The sequence below is a fragment of the Scleropages formosus genome, chromosome 11, assembly GCF_900964775.1.
Source record: "Scleropages formosus chromosome 11, fSclFor1.1, whole genome shotgun sequence".
In the NCBI taxonomy this organism is placed as follows: Eukaryota; Metazoa; Chordata; class Actinopteri; order Osteoglossiformes; family Osteoglossidae; genus Scleropages; species Scleropages formosus.
The window spans coordinates 4,884,854-4,907,866 of NC_041816.1; the positions used below are offsets into that span (position 1 = coordinate 4,884,854).

Here is a 23,013-nt window from a genome sequence, read left to right on the forward strand (position 1 = left end):
ATTGACTTTGCTATTATCTATATTTAATAGCAAACATATGGTCAATTCAGTATTTTAGCCAACCATTTCCTTCAAGCTATCTGATACAACTGGGTAATTTAAGCTCAGTATACAAAAGTAATTGTATTAATCTTTTTTACTGTATAAATTCAGGGTAAGTACCTTGAGCAGGGATACTGCAGTATGTACTTGGATTCAAACCCAGATCCTTTCTTTGTAAAGTGATTAACTACTCTGACAGCTGTTGCCCTGAAATACTTGGTTAGTTTGCCATATTGTAAAACTGTAGTTTGACTCCCTCCCTTTTGCTTCTGAACATGTTCAGGTTCAACTCATCACTTTAAAAAGTGATGCCAACACCCACTATAGTTTAAGAATGGGAAAAACTGCTGCATAAGGAGAAAGTTTATTTTAAAAATGACTGCTGGTACAATACATGTATATTAAGAGAATTCTTACATGATAAAGATCTGAACTCTTAATACTCAACATGGAAACTGTAGTGTAAAAACAGTAACACTAAAATATAAAGTGTTCCAAAAGCCAGGGGATGAGGCAGTGTGTGTGAGGGGGACATAGAAATCCCAGCAAAGGGCACTGTTCAGCTGCAGGCAGATGCGTAAACTCATCGTGCCAAGTTCTGTCTTAGCCAATGGCATTTTTTCCTCAGCTCTCCTCACTCCTGCGGGTAGAGCCAAGCCCTGTTGATATGGCTCACAGACACAACGTGGTGAAGTGTGCCTTCCATTCTTTGACAGTCTCATCCCCCAGCAGGCTCTCATAAAGGCCACGGCAGGTCACTGAAGTCCACAGGGCCCCCCAGGCCGGCATCTGCCTCCAGCAGGCTCATGATGACCGCCATGGCCGCCTCATCATTGCTTGGGCTGCTGGAGCCTGGCTCATCCATGATGCTGATACCAAGATGGGAGCTGTCACCTGCATGGCCAAAGGAGAACATGATAAACTGGCTGTGTTTACCAGCTCACATCAAGTAGTCAGACTTTGCATTATCTGTCTGTAGAAAAAGTAGAAATATTGCCCAATAATTCTATATACAGCTGTTAGTGGGTGCCGTTTCCTGCACGGTTCTCAAGCAGTTACGAAACGAGGTCGTACTCATGATGGAGTTGTTGGAATACGGGTAACCGATAGCGTCCTGTCCATGCAGGAGCCCCGCCGAAGTAAGCTCTGCCGCTTCGCCGTTCTGGATCTGTCAGGACAAGTGTTAATACCAAAAAACAACACATTTTATTTAAATTTCTGAACTCTCAAATCTGTCCAGTTAGCTGAGTGTGCAAGCATGGTAACCTGAGTAATAAAATGTACAATGAGAGACTATTATCCCTAGCAGTTTGAAGGAAACAGGATTGTGGCTCTAGTTCAGCTAGCAGGTGGCATAGCGGTTAAAGCTGCTCCCCTTGGAGTAAGAGGTCACAGGTCCAAATCCTACATCCTGAACTAGTACCCTTGATAAACATACTTACCCTGAAAAAATTACCCAGCTGAATAAATAGGTAAATCAGTATAAGCAGGCAGCTTAATACTCCAAGGTCACTTTGGGGGAAAAAAACATTTATAAGTATACCTTTTTGCCTCCAGGGGATGAGGTGTCTGGAGGTGGTGTGGTGGTAATGTTGAGGGGACTAGAGCCACAGCTGGAAGGTGAAGAACCACGAATCCTTTGCAGGAGGAGAAAACACACAAACACACACACGCACATTATTGCCAGAGCAGTGTTCAAGTCCCATTTAAATCGGTCAGCTGGGGACACGAACCCAAACAACGGTGGTAGTGGAACTCAGCAGTTTCTAAACTCACCTCTGGATCTCCATCACTTCCTCGGCAATCATGCGGCCGATCTTCCCAGCTCCTGCTCTCGTACCTCCAGCAATGCCAGGCACAGTCTGCAGGGCTCGCTTCCCTGCACCTGTTATATTTTTAATAGCTTTCATTAATTTCATGCATTATTTATGTTAAAGCAATAATATAGAATATAGAGTACAGCATTATATTTTCATGGTGCACTTATTTTCCACTTTCCTTTCTAAACCCATTTTCTTCTGCCACTTTTCTGCACCACCAGAACACGTTTTTTACTAACCGTTAGAAGTAAAAAGTAACAAATGGAATTACATACACAATGTTCTCTAAATAAAGTGCAATCACTGAGACTCACTGACTGCATCAATAGGAAAGGTAGTAGCAGTCAATGTCATACAGCATAGGGCTTTATGACTACGTCAGGACTTGGAAAATAATAATATAAGGTTGATGGAGCAGCCGTTCTAGTCGACAATCACTTGTATACACCATCAAAACTGACTTCAGTCTCTACCCTTCAACTGACAATACACTATAAAATTCATTTTTCAATGACAGATCAATATGTTGTCATAATTTAAAATAATTTTTTTGTTACTGACCCTTATCAGTGTATTCACATACACACTGGCTGAAACCGCTTTGCCCGAGGGGGGCTGCAGCAAGCCGGAGCCTAACACGGCGCAAGGCTTAAGGGGGAGGGGAATCCTACAGGATAGGACGCCAGACCGCCACAAGGAACTCCAAGCAGGACTCGATCCCCAGACCCACCAGAGAGCAGAACCCGGCCAAACCCGCTGCGCCACCGTGTATTCATGATAATTTTTATTATTACAATCTTCCAACCAGGATTTGATCTGTACCAAACAAACAAGGGCTTCATCCTGGTGGGGAAACATTTCCATCTTACCCTCTGCAGCCATGAGCACACTGTCCATGCTGTGAGGGGAGGTGGTGAGCTGCGGGTAGCTGGGGTCCACACACTCCACCGTACTGCCACTGTTAAGGAAAAACAGTTCTGCATGAAACCCTCCAGCAGGAGAGAATGGGAGCGAGAGCCCAAGCACAGTAGGCACTTTAGGCTCAGCCTTGACCTAAAAACAATTAGGAGCTACAACGGGGGGGGGGGGAGATCTAAAAAGCAGAAATAAATAAAGGAAAAATAAATAAAAAAGGACCAAGACTGAAATTTTAATGCAACTAAAACGTCAAAATTATATTTCAAAAACAATTTCAGGGGATTTCCTAAATCTTTGCTTCTCCAATTATGTGGTTTAACGTTAGAACAGTTTAAAGTGCATTGTGTCAACTGGTGCAAATCGGGTGATGTTTACCCCTCTTTTACACGTTTCAGAGTGAAAGAGCACAGCTGAACACCAACGTCAGCTCTGTTCACTGCAGCGGGGGGGGGGGCAGGTGAGCGGCGACTCACGAGACGACTGTGTTGGTGGAAACGATGTACTCCACTTCTTTGGTCCAGGGGTTCATGAAGCTGAACCAACGGCTGCGTAACGTGATGAACGAACCGTCCTTGATCTTAAACTTGTAGCAGTTGGTGTGGATCTTCTCGCGCATCTGCAGCACTGCAAGCGGGAGAGGAGGGCAATGCAGCGAACGCTCAGCGCCTTACGGTTCTGGGGCTACAATTCAAACAGCAGGATCGATACGCTACAGATGTAGGGACTGATGGGAATTCACAACTTCTAGACATCACTTTTCTCCAAAGCAACTTACAATGATAATCCCATTACAATTATTTCCCCTTTTATACAGCTGGGTAATTTTACTGAAGCAGTTTAGGGCAAATACTTTGTTCAAGTGGTCTACAGCCAAAGGTGGGGATCAAACCTGCAACCTTTAGATCCAAAGGCAGTAGCTCTAACCACTACACTCCCCGCTACCCCTGTATGAGCATCACTAACAAAGGTGGCAGATCAGTAACAACAAGTGAAAATCCAGGGACAATGCCACAGTACCTTGTCTGTGACATTCTGCAAGGTGCCCGATGTCATCTTGATGGAAGTACTCGTAGAAGGACGTGCCGAGAAGCTCTTGCGGTAAATAGGTAAGAATGGCTGTAGCCCTGAAATGTGAACACGACCATTCAAGTGTTGCAGATATTCAAAGACGACACTTTGTCAGTAATTAAAATCTTAAAAAAATATCTTAAGGCGTACAAAAGAACCCATAATCCTCTCTCGCTCCACCTGTCACGTTCTGTTCGGATTCAGAGCCCCTGGGAGGCCATTGATGAGATCAGACATGAATTTAAAGCACTGGGCGCTCAGGGAGGCACAGCGGCACTGATGCCTCACACTCCTGGGATGTGGGTTCAGACACGGGTTTGACTCCAGTTCAGGCTGCGTGGAGTTTGCATGTTTTCCACATGTCCATATGGTTTCCCCTCTCACTGTCCAAAGAGGTTTCAGGAAAACTGGTGACTCTAAAGTGTGAGTGTGTATGTGTGAGAGAGAGAGATTGCCCTGCGATGGACTTGTTCCTCATTGCTTGGGATACACTCTGGACCACTGTGACCCTGCACTGGACACGTAGCTATTGAAAATGAATGGCTGGATGGACAGATGGATGTTCTCATACTCCAAAAATACTGTGGCGCGCAGCGCCGTGGGTTTGGATGGGGCGAGGAAGGACGCGGAGGCAGCGTTCATAACGAACGGTTTATTTGAACACCAACACAAAGGGAATAATGCTCTCGGTCCGAGGACCCCTTTTCCTCCAAGACCTGCGCTTACAGCCAGCCTGCCTTAGCGCCCCTAAGTTCTCCTTAACACAGTGGCAGCCAGTCAACCCACCATTTCCCCCCGACGTAACCCCAGCGGTTACGAACATTATTTACAAATTTCCCATAATGCAACTATTTACATTAAAGCAGTAACGTGGGTCGTTACAATACAGTATAATACCCTTATAAACACGGCTAAATGGACTGAAAAGTGAGTTTTTTTCCCCTTCACAAACAATGCGTGTGCTCACCTCTGATCCACAAAAACAAACTTCCCATCGATGGCGTGGCGCGAGACGTACTCGGTGGGCTTGACGCGGATATCGCCGCTGCTGGGCTGGGGAACGATGTGGGGGTGCAGGCGGCCAATGGCCACCAGGCAGCTGAGATTGCAGCCCTCGTTGTCCGGCTCGCTGTCCTCGTCCAGGCCCACCTTGGTGGGCGGCCAGCTCTTCAGGTAGCCAGTGCTGTGGATCGTGCAGAAGCTCTTGCGGTCCGCTGCGGTCCCCCCCAATGGAAGGAAAAACAAGCAACACAGACGCTCATCTGTCACAGTTTCTGCATGGCAGAGAACAATGTAGTGACAGCATCGCACGTGGAGATTAACTGTCAACATGAGTAACACATCAGATGTCAGCGCAAAGCCGCTCATTGTCCCGATCAGAATTTTGTTCACATCTTTTCGAACATAATTCTATCAGAGCATAAAGCAGCAATAAATAAAACACGGGAGGGGGTCTACATAAATCTGGAATCATAGGGGAAAATCATTCATTTTAATTTTGCCATTTGTTGCATCCCATGTGCAGAAGAACTTGTAGGAAATCAGAGGGAGGTTGCTGCATTGATAGCTTTTATTATTTTTCCTACGACTGCAGACTTAGGGGACACCCTGTTTTAGTAGCGACTACAATATTTAAATAAAGCTGGACGTGGACGACCTCTCCTCGCATTACTTTATATAAACCTACAGACATTTTAAAGACCCATCTGACTGTTTCATTCTTCCCTCCAATTAATTTTTTAATCAAGTGGCAATTTAGTAAAAATGTGTGTTTTGGTGAACTGGATTATTATCCAAATATTTCATTATGCTACATTTCTGAAAATTTTTGGATAAGCATCAGTGTACGTCATTGTACAATTGTTTTTCAGACAATTTATCCACTTTATTTTTCACAGTCTGTCTTCAACGGCCATGCCATCTGACAGCTCGGCAAGCAGCTAAATGTCAACAGTGCAGACGACACTTCTCGGCAACCAGTTCGTTACCATTTTTTCATAGTTTTCAATTTGTACTAAATATGAAGCATCACAAGATGTACTTGTAATGCAAAACAAATGTAATGTGCAACATTTAAAAAAAAAAAATATGCAAAATTAGTTTTCCATGAGGTGAAATACTTGTGCAAGTTAGGTGTCACTAATATTGATGTAATAAAAGAGGCCGAGTGAATAAATCTGTTGAGAGCACCAAAAATTATTTTTCAGTTATGTGTCAAGTTTAGGTGGTGTATGTGTGACTCAGTGTCAAGAGGGCTAAAATAAATGTATTACATTTATTTACCAATATTTTAATAATAGTGTGGCTATTTTTGAGCTTCACTGGATTCAGAGATGGGCAGCCAAAATAAACTGCTGCCTACAGACCACACAGTTCTGCTACAGACCATAAACCTGCTAGAGACCACAGACTGTACAGATCAACTGGTTCTAAAATAAACGAAAAACTGAGGGCCTGTACGAGAAACGGCAATGGTTATTACCTTTCTTTTTGGAGCAGGTTGAGGGAAACTCCTTGTCTTCCATCTTCACCGAGGGCCGATTGCACTTCATCCGGCAGAAGAAGGAGCGGCGGGCTCCAGAGCACAGTCTGGACGGTCCGGGGGCAATGTCCGTCTTCACGGGCAGGCCAGCTGTGAGCCGGGACACGGTTCACCGTTACCCTACTGCGTCACAGCCATCATGTCATGCTTATTCATTACACAGAACTGAGGAACTACTCTGGATTCCTAGGGCACCAGCTGCTGGACATGTTCTCATATGTGTAAAGGCTGCTCGAGAAAAATATATATACACTGTACAGCATTTTTCTCGTTACACCAGAGCAAGCAGCCAATACTGAGAATGGAAATCTACTTGAAAATGCAAAAAACAACCGACATGGACTGTCTTGCCGTTTATACAGGGAGCATAACTATTACCCCTCCTTTGAGGCTCAGTGCAGTAATGGACCAGCATCTTCAGGGTCGGTGAAGACCTACTACTGGGATCCTGAAACACCTGGAGACCTGCCTCGATTAATTCGACCTCCCAGCTCTCACAGCAGGACTCCCTCCGGCTGGGACTGACCCCCACCCTACTATCAAGAAGCAAAACCACTTCACTTTTGGCGTCGATGAGCCGCTCCCTCGGCGCCGTGTCCGATGAAGACAGCTGCTCTTTGACCTTGGCGATGTCTTTGGGATGCAGGTAGTCGAAGAGACTCTGGCCAATCAGGTCGTTCTGCAAAGCAAATTTGACCAAGAATGAGAAAGACAGATTAACGTATTTCAAATTTCTCATGCTTAACCCCAACATTACTGGAAATTCTATAAGCCACTGTGTACAAATTGTGTCCAAAGTGACCCCACAGCAAGTCTGAAAGCTTGTTACACAGGTCCCCTGTAACCACACTAGAATGCTAGGAGGGGTGGGCAACCACTGGTACTTGAACCCCTAGAGGTTCATTTTTCTCCCCTTCGCCATGAATGGAATTTTTTTGTTGTTGTTGTTTTCCTCTCCTCAGCTACCAGCCGGCCTGCTTGACCAATTCAGCCGTGCATCATCACTGTAACACACTGTGTTATTCTAACTGTCCTGCTCTTATTTGTTGGTCAGCAAGCTATGTCACTGCTGGGAAGAGCGCTCTACAAACAAACTGCATCAAATTGTGCTCCTATGAAACATTGTGCTCAACCACTGACTGTATAAGCAATGCCCTTGTTTAATATAGAGGACCATTCTGACAACCTCTTCACACATCTACACTCCAGCCATTTCATTGGGTATGCCTCGCTAGTACCGGGTTTGACCCCTCTTTGGCCTTCAGAAGTGTCTAATTCTTCGTGGCATAGATTCAACAATGTGCTGGAAACATTCCTCAGAGATTTTTGTCCATATTGACATGATAGCATCATGCAGTTGCTGCAGATTTGTCGGCTGCACATCTATGATGCGAATCTCCCGTTCCACCACATGCCAAAGGCGCTCTATTGGATTGAGATCTGGTGACTGTGGAGGCCATTTGAGTATAGTGAACTCATTGTCATGTTCAAGAAGCCAGTTTGAGATGATCTGGGCTTTGTGACATGGCACGTTATCCTGCTGGAAGTAGCCATCAGAAGATGGGTACACTGTGATCATAAAGGGATGGACATGGTCAGCAACAATACTCAGGTAGGCTGTGGCATTTAAACAATGCTCAGTTGGTACTAAGGGGCCCAAAGTGTGCCAAGAAAATACCCCACAGCATTACACCACCACCACCAGCCTGAACCGTTGATACAAGGCAGGATGGATCCATGCTTTCATGTTGTTTACGCCAAATTCTGACCCTACCCTCTGAATGTCGCAGCAGAAATCGAGACTCATCAGATCAGGCAACGTTTTTCCAATATTCTATTGTAAATTGTAGCCTCATTTTCCTGTTATTAGGAAGGACAGGAGTGGCACCCTGTGTGGTCTTCTGCTGCTGTAGCCCATCTGCTTCAAGGTTCAACATGTTGTGCATTTAGAGATGCTCTTCTGCATACCTTGGTTGTAACGAGTGGTTATTTGAGTTACTGTTGCCTTTCCATCAGCTCGAACCAGTCTGGCCATTCTCCTCTTACCTCTGGCATCAACAAGGCATTTTCGCCCACAGAACTGCCGCTCACTAGATATTTTCTCTTTTTCTGACCATTCTCTGTAAACCCTAGAGATGGCTGTGCGTGAAAATCCCAGTAGATCAGCAGTTTCTGAAATACTCAGATCAACCTGTCTGGCACAAACACCCATGCCACGTTCAAAGTCACTTAAATCACCTTTCTTCCCCATTCCAATGCTGTGTTTAAACTTCAGCAGATCGTCTTGACCAGGTCTACATGCCTGCCTAAATGCATCGAGATGCTGCCACGTGATTGGCCAATTAGATATTTGCGTTAACGAGCAGTTGAACAGGTGCACCTAATAAAGTGGCCGCTGAGTGTATAAACCATTACACTGAACAATATTCTGTCACAGCGATAAAATTACATTACGAAAGAGAATCTGGCAAATAAATAAAACGTAACCCCAATGAAATGATAAATGAAGGGTATAGTTTAAAATAACTGCGAATATCCACCGTCTTTTGCACGATACACCAACATACATACCTGGCTGTAGTTCAAGATTTTGTACACCGATTCTGAGACGAAGAGGATCTTGCCACGATCACAGCCGACAACGAAGAGGAAGCCATCAGCAGCCTGCGAGGACGTCGAGATGATCGCGTGAGCATCTTCCCATCACACTTCTACGGTAAAACAGGGGAGCTCTCCGAAAACCTACCCTCAGAATTAAGTGCTTCAGCTCATCATCTGAAAGGAACGCCGGTTTGTAGTTTGCTTCAGTGTAAGGGTTAGCAGCACCTGTGAAACGAAACAAAAACGAACATAACGCCGCGATCCTTTCGGCACGTTTAGCTGTTTTGCTGCCATTTCTATCAAATCAACTCAGAATTCCATCAGTTTATACTGTCTGTACAGATTATTTTGCATTGCAGTCGACCTCCATTTGTATTTACTACTATTGTATTCTACTATGGGGGGGGTGCGGTGGCGCAGTGGGTTGGACCACGGTCCTGCTTTCCGGTGGGTCTGGGGTTCAAGTCCCGCTTGGGGTGCCTTGCGATGGACTGGCGTCCCGTCCTGGGTGTGTCCCCTCCCCCTCCGGCCTTACGCCCTGTGTTACCGGGTAGGCTCCGGTTCCCCGTGACCCCGTATGGGACGAGCGGTTCTGAAAATGTGTGTGTGTGTGTGTGTGTGTATTCTACTATTCATTCTATATTATTGCACTATTGATTCTGTATTTTATTCCGTTTATTTCTTTGCATTTTGCCGTGCTTTATATTTTGCATTTGTATGTTGCCTTGCACTACAGGCACTGAATTTATGACAATAAAGGTTGAATTGAACTACCAGAGCAAGTCAAGACAAGCACCTCACTCAAGGGTTCTATAGCAGGGCCTCTCATGGAACTCGACCCAGACAGCACCAGGTTACACCCCAACATGCCCACGTCAGATAGGTCCGTGCTGCTTCACGTAGGGACTCGCAAGTCTGAGCGTGTACGCTCACCTCGTAGCGTCTTCATGTGCTGGACAGCCATGCGCAGCACTGTGAGCTTGTCTAGCTTGCGGGGCATGGCGTTGCAGGTGGGCACCAAGGAGGCCAGCTCATCGATGAAGCTGTTCATCTTGTCCCTCCGCCTCTTCTCGATCTGACTGTGGGCCTCCCTGTCGACCACACAGCGAAGGACACACTTACACACGGTGCGGTACAAACCAACACAGGCTGTCCATCTTCCTCTCTGCGGTCCTTGACTTACGAACCGTGTGACTTACGAGAGCAGTACCATCGACCGTATATTATTTCCTAGTCCCAACAACTGGTCATAATGTCCACGATGGCACCGCAAGGCACCTTACTGCTTCTTGTCCGAGTCCCCGCCAGCGTTTGGGTGTCTAGCAGTGACTGCACTTGTTCACAAAAACATTTTGTTTCCTGCTTTTACTGAAAATGGTCTGCAAGTGAAAAAGTGAGGGTTCTGCTTGTGCTGAACAGAAAAAAGCGAAAGACAAATTCAGAAATTAAAACGAAAATACAATACTGTATTGGATTTATATTACTGCTCTATATTAGTACCGTTTCTACATGGATAATGTGTGAAATCAGTGGAAAAAAATTTAAAAAAAAAAAAACACGAGAAAGCCCTATTACGCAACACAGCATCCATGCATGTATATCTTAATGGTTCGCATGACGTAAGGAGACTTGCGACAAAACGGACTCGCAGCGGGGCGCTCAGGACGGAACCTAAATCGAGAACCAGCGGTATAATTTTTCCGTGACCTCCTGCGCGTTTGTTTTTGATCTCCTCATCAGTCTTAATTTGCCGTTTTAATCATGCAAACTGAAATCACTTTTAAGTGAAATGCATTAGCCATGTTTCTTTCCCCAGCTACATTAAACTGAAATGACGCGTCACAGAACTGTGTATCCGTTACAGTAAAAGCAGAAATGCTTTTATTACTTAGGGTTTCACCACGGTTACAGTGATCAGAGGCCAGCGTTCGTTCCTAGGCCTCGAACAGGGAAGTAACCAAAGGTTTTCCTGTCCCAACGGGAGGTCAAGCCAGGCGGGAGCGGGAGGATGACGGGTACCTGGCATTCTTAATCCTTCCCTGCTGGTCAGCACAGTCCCTGCAGGAAGGAACGGTAGGAAGCCCACATCACTCCTGGGCTGCCGGTCACTGCCATCATAATACATCTGTACTGTTTCATAGACTTAAACTATGGAAAAAGTAGATAGCTTTTTTTTTTAAATTTATTTATTTATTTTTTTTTTTAGCAGCGAGAAACATCTAAAAACATTTAAAAGAGCATACCGTCCAAGTTGTTTGTCCTTGTCTGGGTCCAAGCCATCCCTTCAGACCAAATAAAGACGAGATCAATATTCAGCAAAAACTGAATTTTCAGATACATAAAGATAATTTGACAGATGAGTCTAGTTTAATAATCGAAGGCTACGGCCAACAACCAGGAATCTGTACATACAGACATCTGGAGAGTGTTGTTTAAAATAGAGCGAAGTATAAACCAGAGTAATGTACTTTAACACAATACAGTAAAACGTGGATTTCCTGAACTCCTCCTGTCCACATGTGCACCATTTTCCAAACACTATCCTTCCTCTAAGTGTATGTGGGGAAAAATATCCACAATTTCCTTACAAAAGCTTTTTAAAAACAAGATCAAATTATAATGCCCGTGGGTGCTGTGCTGTGAACCTTTAACCCGTGTGTGTTCTTTACAGACTTCACGCAATAACAAGAATTTGTAAATTATGAGAAATTAATTATTCTCTTAAATAAATAAATAAATAAATGCATTTTCCTCATAGGGGAGAAAAGTCATTTTAAAGTTATTACAGACTGAAGGTAAGCAGACATGGGATCTTCATTAAGGACACATCAAGTACTCCTCTAAGTCTGTGATATTACAGCCATATAGAGTATGTGTAATTCTGCAAGTAAGACCTGAGTAAAGTTCAGGAATACTTACTCAAAGGAAAATCCATCGATTCTGCAGAAACAAAATAATGAAATATTATATTGAACAATTTCCCATGCCAGTATATCAAAATATTCCACAATCTGCTTCATTCAATCAACACGTTACTTCACCTTTATGAGTTAAGTGCAATTCCTAAACTTCTGCATCTTACAAGAAGTGGCTGAAGGGAAATCAAGGGCTCTCAAAGCGAGAGAACAGGACACAGTGGCGAAGACGCCGCCGTGGAGCCACAATGCGAGGCACGGCAGGGCCTTACTGGTAGTCCGTGGAGCTGCCCTTCCTCTTGCGTGTGTAGTCCACGCCGCCAGCGCTCATGGAGCTGCTGATCAAGCTAGTCGGGCTCGGCGACATGAACTCGTTCATCGTTGAAGAAATGTCCATCCTTTGGTCTGCCATTAGCTCATCTGTACAAAATCAACAAAAAAAAAATAGCTTCATTTTTTTATACCATCATGCAAGTGTTGTGTCTCACTCACAGGAGATGGGAAAACATTTTAATTATTATTATTATTAGTAATACTGATGATACCACTCAGGAGGCATCCAAAATCTTACACCTGTACATTCTCAAGTATCGGCCCCATATGGTGGAACGAGATCCCTCTGTCCCTCAGAGCTGCTGAATCCCTCCCAACGACCAAAGCAAAGAACAGGTCCATCATCTCCACATCCCAAACAACTACAGGTAGTCCTTGACAATGATGGTTGCTCTATTAACCTTACTAATGGGAGGAAGGTCTCAAAACATGCTTAACAAACCCTCTTTTCTCCTGATCTCCTAACAGCTACATAAAATCAGATCTCCAGCACTTTTGTATTTCCTGTCCGAGTCACTTTTACAGGCACCTACAAACACAACAGTATCAGACAAACTGACTGCTTCCATCATCACGTGCCAGTTTCCAAAACCTTTCGTCTGTTGTGAAACACACTTCTGTACACCCACAAATGTATGTCACTTTGGAGAAGAGTCTATGCAGAAGGAATAGATTTAAATGTCAAACAAGGTTATTTACCAAGGTACAAAACAAGTTTACCACACCCTAGACACTTACCGCAAATGTCCATCAAGAGGGCTTGAAGTTCTCAATCCATTTTCAGAGCCAATCTGAGCAAAGACAAGACAGAAATGGCAATGTTGGTGAGCTCCAACGTGGACTTTAGAGACCCCATTGAGGCCATCGTGAAAAGAAACTTGTATCCAACGAGCAAAGCAAAGAGCAGGTTCATCATCCCCACATCCCAAACAACTAGAGGTAGTCCTCGACTTAACAACGGTTGTCCCACGAACCTTACTAATGGGAGAGTGGCTTTGGGCTTCAGTCACTGTTTGGTATCCAACAGCAGTTCTCCATTGGTTACAATACTTTCCCTTTACGATTCCCTTTCAGCTACTTTTATTTAAAATGGGAAAAGTGAGTGTTCTGATGGTGCAGAAAATAAAAAGCCGAAGACAATGAACCAAGAAAGTAACAGTGTGGCAGGAAAATTACAATCCTGTACTATATATTATTACTATTCTTTGTATTATTTCAATATGAATGATGTTAAAATACTAATAATAATAATAATAATAATAATAATAATAATACAAAGCCCTTTTATACAACAAGCAGTATTCGAGCAAGTATAAAAAAATACAACAATCCTTTATATATACATACAGTGTGTGTGTGTGTGTATATATATATATATATATGGTTCATTTAATACAGGATTAGAGAATTTGTGATTTAAGGCAAAGTTGACTTACAATGAGGTCACTGGAACACAACCCCACTGTCAGCGGACGACCACATGCACATTTTTGGGGGGGGTGTTTTTACCCTCACTGCCTCCAAGTACCCAACTGAACTGCCATCCAGATGTGTGACACGACCAAACGGTGTGTCTAACTGGGCCCACTCTGGGGAACGGTCCTAGCCCTGGAGCAGCCAATGGTCCTCGGCCAAGGAAGCCACTTGGTGCCCAACGTCCTGGCAGGGCACCGAACGGGTTTTCTCCTGCAACCCCACCTCACTAGAGAGCCCGGCACCCTCCCCACTGCCATTAGGCTCCCGCTCTCCCTCATTGAGCAGTCATGTGCCCATGTGACCCACAGTCCTCGGACGCCGGAGGTGCAATCCATCATTAAAGAGCCCTCTGAGACAAATCATCTGGGCTCTTCCCACCGACAGAAATGAGAGATGCGATCGGTAGTGAAAAAGACCCGTGTCAGGTAGCCCGTTTCATGGGAAGGACTTGTTACGCTACAGAAGGCTCTGAGGAGCAAGCAAACACTGACTGCGGTGCACAGACTGCAACCGACGTCAATAAATTTAATAAATAATAGGCAACGCGGATGCCGCCTGCGATGCGTATCCGGACGCGTGGAAGGCAGTGCTGGTCTGTGCTCGAGTTCGGCGCTTGTCGTTGAACCTTTAAGCCATTTCATCGGACTCAAAAAGTCTGCTTTTTCACAAAAAATATCCATGCAATGTTGGGGGATGTGAACACACACACACACACACACACACACACACACACACACACACACACACACACACACACACCATACAAACCCATCAGTTAGAAGCTCTAACTCTACTTCCAAACAGATGGGCGAGCGAACATCCAGCAGGCATCTTCTCCAGGACTTTGTCTTTGCCTTATACTCGGCAGGGCAGTTCCCCTCCCCGAAAGAGCATCCCCCCCATTGGCTGAACACGCTAATGTAAAATAGGATCGAAGCATGACGAACGTGCGAATGTGGAAAAGAGGAGACCGAGGGGCTGGGGGAAGCCATTCGACATCCGTTCCCGTCAGAAACGGAAGCGGGGAGGAGCGACGAAGAATGAAGGTCGGGGAGAAGTAGGTCAGCTGAATCAGCGCGTTTGCCCAGGGCTCTTAAGATTCAGCAGAAATTAAATTACACGCTTTGTTTCATCTCCTACTCGCCTCCATTCTTTGCCTGCACTCGTTCTTCGAGGACCTGCAAAGCAGAGAGGAGTTGGTCCGTGGAGAAAAGCGGAATCGCGGTGCTCATGCCGAAGCAAACTGAACTATCCTCTGGGTGTGTGTGCGGCTCACACGGGAGGGATGTATGGTCCAGCGAGACCCCTCAGGCCCAGGCTGAGAGCCCACCGAAGGCTTCATATTGACACCAAGCCGTGGACGAGTTCTCAGCTGCGGGATCGTTCATCCCACGTGTTCAAAATAAAAATTTACTATTATTCACTCTGTATTACCACTATTCCTTTAATTCATTCTTTTAATTATTCTCTATTATATTACTCACCATACAGTATTCATGTTTTACCCCATTATACACTAGCCCTATGCTTCTCCTCAGTGCTGTGGTCCGGGAAGCTGTAGAAAGTTGTAGAGAGTGCCCTTGAGCAAGGTACTTACCCTTAACTGCTGCAGTAAAGTTACCGAGTTGTACAAATGGGTAAATAACTGAAGGTAGCTTAACACTGCAAGTCGCTTAGAAGGAAAGCACCAGACTAATTAATTCATATAACAGATGTCTGAAAAAGATCGACTCCATCATATACAAAGCAGCACGGTTACCATGGTGAGCTCAAACCGCACTGGGTTCGCTTGTCCAGGTTGGGCGGTTCCGGCGTCTATCAGAAGAGGGTGGCCGTCATTCTCCGAAGCCCCATTCCAAAGAGAGGTTCCTGCCCCCCGAGGGTGCCCTCCTCCTCTCGAACCCTGCCCGAACTCAGCACGAGAAAAACCTGGCATCCGCTCGAGCCGCACGCTGCATATATGTTTAGAGAATTTCGCCCACTACTATGGAGGTTAAAATTATGGCTCAGAGAAACAACAACGTCTAAAACCGGCACACGTTTATTCCTCCAGCAGCCTAAAGCCTCGTGACTAACGGTACAATCAGCCCGTTATGTAGATACCACGTTCCTTAGGCTACTGTATTTATACTTTGATATTACAGTATTCTTGTCTCAGAGCCCTAGACAATTATTACACAGGAGTATAAGTCAAAAAAGTATCTGCAATGATGATGATAATAATAATAATAATAATAATAATAATAATAATAATAATAATGCCTTACGCCCTGTGTTACCGGGTAGGCTCCGGTTCCCCGCGACCCCTATGGGACAAGCGGTTCTGAAAATGTGTGTGTGTGTGTGATTATTACTACTACTATTACAGTTACTTCTTGACTTACCGTCATTTTAACGAAAATTCAATCCTGTCCACGTCAGCTCTCACGATGCTTCGTAATGACAGACACCCTAACGTGCTGTAGGTCCTTCATATGATATAGGCCAAGAACTTTCATTTGTTCCTCCGATGTTAATACCCCTTTCCTCAAGAACAAAAAAAAAAAAAAAATCCAACAGCCCCAGGGTTTTTTCCATCCCGAAAAGAAAATGTCACGCTCTATAAATATTGTGGACTGTCCTCCGAGCCTTCAACAGTAGTCATGCAGTCAACGTGCAGGCAGTCTGTCGGGTGGATGATGAGTAAGACCAAACTGAAGGGGCTCCTACAGCTCTAAAAAAGATGAAAAGGTAGACTGCGCTTGAAATTTTTACTATGTTTTAACCATACATCCTTTCCCAGTGCAGTGTTATGCTGGTCCACAGCGTATCCTGGAAGCATAGAGCATGAGACAAGATATGGCCAGGACAAGGTATCAGTCCATCACAGGGTAATCACACACACAGGGCAATTTAGAGTGACCAATTCACCAGAAATACACGTCTTTAGACTGTGGGAGGAAACCAGAGCACCCAGACAAAACCCACACAAACGCGTGGAGAACATGCCAACGCCACACAGGCTGGGCAGGGTTTCAACCCGCATCCAAACCCACAGCCCAGAAGCTGTGAGGCACCAGTGCTACCCGCTGTGCCACCGCGCTGCCCAAGCTTGCTGTAGATATTGGTACTGAGAACACCACAGAGCAGTAATATCGTTCATGTGAAAGTAAACGGATACTGTAAATATTATTCCATTCCTGTCAAGATATCTTCAAAAATGCTAAGTATGTCTTCAGCGGATAAAGTGAAGACAATATAGCCTGGGGTAAATTTACAAAAATGGATTTTTTCATACTAAACATACTACACGGAATCATGTGGGCCTCCCACTCACACAGCAATGGCAGGAGAACAAGAATCACTGCTTCAGGACTGGAACACAGCAGCTGCTAGACGTGCAAACAAAACTTGGACTAGATGTCTATTTGGAATTCCTTTCATTTAAACTCAAATCACTCTCACCCAAGTCATGATCAATAAAAGATTAATACAAGTAAACGCAAATGCAGTAAAACAGATGTCTTGATTTCTGAGTTAATTGTGTATAAACTTCCAATATATCTGTAATAAATAAAATACTTAAGTCCTAATATTTTTATTAACCTTGAGCTACATTAAACAATTTTAAATGACTAGGAAAAAAAAAAAAAAAAAAGTCTTAATAAACTCCTTTTCAGTCCTGACTGTTGACTGATTCATCCCGTAAACATTTGTAACACTCATCGTATTCTTATCACTTTAAAAACTTTATTATTCAGTCTGGTCTCCATGGCAACAGTATGCCTGTTCTTCTCATTACTATTGGAATCATGATCCCTCGTAAAGATCGGACACAAGCTGTAGTAAACACCGTGGAAGCAATGTGAGCTAGGGTGGTGCCCAGGTCTAATTCCGCCTGTGTGCTTTACTCTCACCTATTGGTTCGACAGGTAAACACAGGTCACCTTCCCTGGATTGCCAAGAAGCATTTTATAAAATGCCGTACAAAAGATGAAAAATTTTTATAATTTGCAAAACCTGTGACTCAAGACCTTATAATTGACAGCTGTACAATACAAAGCAGAGCAAATCCCATGACAACTGTGAGCCAGCAGAAAAAAAAAAAAAAAGTAACTTCTCAAGAAGTCTGTCTTACTGCATCAGTTCAATGCCCCTTAGTGGGCTTCATCATGACAGAAGATTCTCCAGAAACAATATCTCCAGAGTAGCTTACAACACATACAATATATCTCTACTGGAGTAATTTCTGGGTAAATACCTTCACTGAGGGCACTACTGCAGCAGGTGATTCCGACCCAGTGACATTTGGATCTATCAGGTCACTATGCCCCCCCGTAGGGTTTAAAAGAGTCGTGCTGGTGGACCATCCGTTGGACAGCTGATCCAACAAAGGAAACAATGTGCTGAGCAGAACATAAAACAGCCACAGCAGCACCATCTCCAACCCTCCATGACCAATGCTGAGCATCCCTGGTGACAGATGTAATGTCTGTTAGCACCCAACCAATCTGAGCCATTAAAGATGTCTTTGACTCGTGAATCATGGGTAACATATGACAGCACCGTTGAATAAGCAGTTTGTGACACGGCGGTGAGCCGTTGGGTGATGGGGATTGAGGATGAGAAAGGAGTCGAGCAACAGAAGGTCGCGACAGAACAGGTGTCGGGGGAATCAAGGTGGACCTCTGCTCCTGCGAGGTCACCTCACGGTGGCAAGCTGCTTAGAGAAGGCCCATAATCCCGCTGCTCAGATTAATGACTGATTAATGACGGCGCTGCGATTCCCACCCCGGGCAGGTCCCGAGCGTAGGATTAACAACAAGTGCCTCCGTGGTGCCAACTTTCTCCAGGCAGAGAGCTGCTCTGCAACATAAGGGCCAGTTTCTCATGCGACTGGCGTTTCACCCCCACTCGGCCGATCTTTTCGTGACCACGGTCTCCCTGGAGATGCCATTGCACTGAGCAGCAGACCAAGCCTCACAAAATTAGATCACAGTTAAGTCTGTTTTCCAGTATGTTACTTTTACTGAGGAAATTAATTTAAAACCCACACCTTTTCACAAGAGTACAGAACATTGATTACTATTTAATTTTAAAAAGTCGGTTAAGACACAGCCTGGTTCGCTTTTCCAGGTTAAATTCCAACCCTGATGCTCAATTCCACAGCCATAAATAACCAAGCAGAGGCTGAAAAGGCATTATAACCCCCAAGAACAGGAGGCACAGAGCTTACAGCCATTACCTTGCAATCAATGGAACTGGGTTTAAATCCCACCTCCTGCGGTACTGGCCTTGGTGAAGGCATTTACCCCGAATTGATACTGTAAAAAGATTACCGAGCTGCGTAAACGGATAAATCACTGTACATAGCTTAGAGGACAAACCCAACACTGAAAGTCGCGAGTTAAATAAAGGAATAATAGTAACGTGAGCTGGATGGTTACATGACCACCTGAATGTCGGCTCTGCTCAGGAGATCCACAGCTCTGTTGTTTTTCAGTTCCTACAACTGGAAGAACTCGACACGTCTTGTTCCAGAGACGACCAGTTTTTTTTCCCCCCTCAACACTCTCAGAAGGGAAAGGCACTAAAAGAGAGGCTGCAGAGCAAAGGCTGACAAAGATCACAGAACCGAAGAAGGTCGTCACGGATGCATTTGAGCCTTCGGACGAAGAAGAGGAGACGAAGGCTCTCGCCACCTGTCCCGTTGCCAGGCGTATGGTTCGCTTTCGGTAACACGGATGGAGGAGATTCGGAATGTGGCGAGCGACTGAGCGAACCATACGAGCGCTACGGAAGACGTGCTCCACCGAATGAGCGGAACAGAAGCTCAGTTCGCAAACCTGGATGAGCTGGATGGTGTCAGTGCCAGAATAAAGAAACTCTCCTCCTCCACTGCTGCTATGGGAGAAAAGAAAGAAAAAAAAAAAAAAAACTGACCAATTCAACCAATCGCATTAATAACTGTGAAAATCATTTGGGAAAAAAAAAAAAAAAAACCACACGACTTGTTGGACCATCTGGAGAAAGAAAAAAAAAAAAAAACCTCTGTAATATAAGATAAATTCAGTGCTCAGGGAGACAATAAGAAGACTCCGGTAACCTCCTACTATACTCATAAATAGGTATGACAATATCGGTGATGAACATATCACAACATGGATGCAAAGGCCACACGGTGCTGCAATGGTGCTGCTTCACCAAGCAGGTGATCTGAAGAAATATTTTCGATTTCCAAGATGAAGAGAGGCAGAAAGGCTGGGGGGGGGAGAAAAAAAAAAAAAAAAAAAAAAAAAATGAAAATGTTGGGGCTTCGTTCCAACAACCTACTCCCAAGTGGACCAAGTCACAAACCCCCTTATACTGTATTACATGAACCTTGAGGACAGAAACAATAAACATGCATGAATACTATGTTGTATAACAAGGCTTTTCTATATGTTTTCATTAATTTCACATACTATCCACGCTAAAATATGATGACAGACACCCAAACGCTGAACGAGACCCAAACAAGAACAAATATGCGGCCGGGAGACGTTATCGCGGATCTTGCTGTATTTGGTCCTACAACGGCGAGGAAGGAAGAGCACTCGAACCCCTCGCCGCTTCTTCACGGGAGCAGCGCATAGCCGTGTACATTAAGGACCGGATGAGACCCCGGCGTCGAACCCTTGGGCCTCAGGGGCCGTTTCGCTCGCTCTGCATCACCAACACGGTGCATTTGTAACGTAACGCCACGGGCCGGCAAGGGAATCTGCTGCCGACAGCTCCACCTTGCTCCTTTATCACTTGATCATTTTAGATACATTAATATAAATAAATTGGCCAAATTTACAAAATTTTTGTAAAGAGGAACTATATTTAGGATTTATATTAATTTAACTGAGAAGTCATATTAAGCCTGGGAAATAATATTAAATAATTAAGCTGGCAAAGCCACGCTGCTCCGGCGATCTCCGATGCCAACGCCAGGCCGGGCTGAGGATGGACACACGCTACGGAACTCAGCTCGGCCCGTGACTAACGGCACACAGGCTGCCGCTGAACAGGGAGCTGGCCCTGGCCGAAAGCGTGCGTCACACTGCCCCACGCTGGGTTGGCTCTGGTTTCGCTCCCACCGAGACGCACGTGAAACGACAGAGCCCCTTTGGACGTCGAACGATGCACATACGGAATCGTATTCCCGCCACCGTTGGGCGTCTAACAGTGTTTTCTCGGCGAACCCTCACAAATCCAGCACTGTGGACTGACCTTCAGTAAGACTGGCAGAGCTTCTTTGGACTTTCAGCACTGGTTTGCTAGTGATTCTCAGCAGTTTACGAGTAATATTTTAAAAAAATAAAAAATTTAAAAAAAAAAATGGAGGGGAACGTTATCGACATCCAGTGACCGTGCTGTGCTCGTCTGTCCCTTGATTTTTCCAAGCTTCATAAAAACCGCTCTCATAAATGGTGATGATATTTCCGCTGCCAATCAGTCTACAGCCAATAGGAAGCATTATTACAAGCGCTAGACAAATATACTTACAGAGTGATAAAAATGCTTTTTGTAAAGCTGTGCAGCAGAATACAGGTCGAGATTCTGTTTACCCTTACCCTACTGGTGTGAGGTGTGCACTTAGGTAAAGAAACAAGCCATTATCTCATGTAGTGTACGCAGCACACAACTGAAGAGCCAGGACGGTCACGCCCAAGGGACGCCCCCATCATTGGCATGTAATACCCAAGGACGCTTTGATCACTGACATGTGACACCCAACTGGACGCCCCCATCAATGACAAGTAACACCCAAAAGGACTTCCCCATTACTGACATGTAACACTCTAGAGACGTCCCCGTCAATGGAATGCAACACCCAAAGGGATGTTCTGGTCATTGACACGTAACATCCAAAGGGACATCCCCATCAGTGACATGTAACACCCATTGGGACTCTTTAGTCATTGACATGACACCCAACTGGATGCCCCCATCAATGACATGTGACACCCACTGGACAATCCCATCACTGACACGTAACACCCGATGGGACGTTCTGGTCATTCACCTGCAACACGCAAAGGGATGTCACAATTACGGACACGTACAAACCAACAGGACGTCAAAGTCATTGACGCATAACTTCCAATGGGACACATAAATCACACTGGCACCAAAAACCCAACAGGATGTCCAGATTATCAACCTCTTAGACCTAACAGAACGTCTGGGTCACTAACGTAACACCCTGAGACCTCCAGGTTACTGACACAACACTCCATGCAACACCCACAGTCACTGTCATGGGACATCCAAGTTATTGACACAACATCCAACAGGACGTCCGGTTGAGTGACATGTAACACCCAACAGGACGTCCACACTAGTGACATGTAAAGACTCAATGGGGCATCCAGACCATTGACATATATCACTCAAAAGGATGTCCACACTACTGACATGTAAAGACTCAATGGGGCATCCACACACCACTCAACAAGATGTCCACACCACTGATTGATTGACATGTCTCGCTGCCAGTTGACGCCTCCGCAATCGAGGTCGATATGATCTCGACACGAGGCAGGTACACTCGCATTTGACGAGTCTTGGAAAAAGAACTTTGCTTTGCGAGGCGGGTTACGGGTAGGACGACGTGATGATCGCGGCGGCGCGCGCAGCGCCGCTGACAGCTGTCAAAACGCCGCAGTAGAGAGAAAAAGAAGAGAGAGAGGAACAAACCCCAACCCCCGAACGGGCGAGAAAGCCGCCGAGGCTCTTCAGCAAACTGTTGAAAGAACATTACTACCGTAGCCAGAGCCTATCATGCACCCCACGTTCGCAAGTCCGGGTTCGAGCGCACGCGACGCATCTCTTCTTTCGTAACACTGACCGAATCGCCGCCTGTTCCTTCAAACTTATCATGCAGTCCAGTCATCCCGAGGAGCGCGACAGCAAGAAACAGCGCCGACAGCCACCGCTAAAGACTGTATTACGATTTCCCTTTCATCGATTACCACCTAATGGTGAATATCAAGTTTAAAAATAGAGCACTTACTTCTAAATGATATAAATCACGTGTGCGAACAGTCCGACGCTAATGCAGCCCAACCTCCGTAATGTATGACCTACTTTCTCCGTTCGGGGATGACAGCCGCGCCACTAACCTACTTTTTCCACCAATCGGAGCAGGAGAACGCCAAGTGCTGGTCTTCTGGCCAATAAAACGGCAGACAGGAAAGCACCTGACCAATGAACCTCTGACGAGCGGAGCAGCGGGCCAATGAAAGAAGTCACGTGTAGCGAAGAGGGAAGAGGCTCGGCCAATAGGAGT

At 45.2% G+C, this 23,013-nt stretch overlaps 1 protein-coding gene across 1 annotated transcript; it reads right to left on the reverse strand.

Annotated features, from left to right (window-relative positions):
* Nucleotides 1-368: 368 nt before the first annotated feature.
* bmal1b (basic helix-loop-helix ARNT like 1b) lies at nt 369-22,809 on the reverse strand. Its single transcript, XM_018752776.1, has 19 exons — nt 22,738-22,809; nt 12,978-13,030; nt 12,179-12,326; nt 11,911-11,931; nt 11,235-11,273; nt 11,011-11,049; nt 9,925-10,082; nt 9,137-9,216; nt 8,962-9,054; nt 6,952-7,069; nt 6,331-6,480; nt 4,816-5,062; nt 3,798-3,904; nt 3,254-3,404; nt 2,732-2,820; nt 1,819-1,927; nt 1,586-1,679; nt 1,117-1,210; nt 369-936 (listed from the first exon to the last, which is right to left on the reverse strand). Exons 2-19 carry the CDS (start codon nt 12,988-12,990, stop codon nt 779-781), a joined length of 1,908 nt encoding a protein of 635 aa, XP_018608292.1. The 5' UTR covers nt 12,991-13,030; nt 22,738-22,809; the 3' UTR covers nt 369-778.
* Nucleotides 22,810-23,013: the final 204 nt, after the last annotated feature.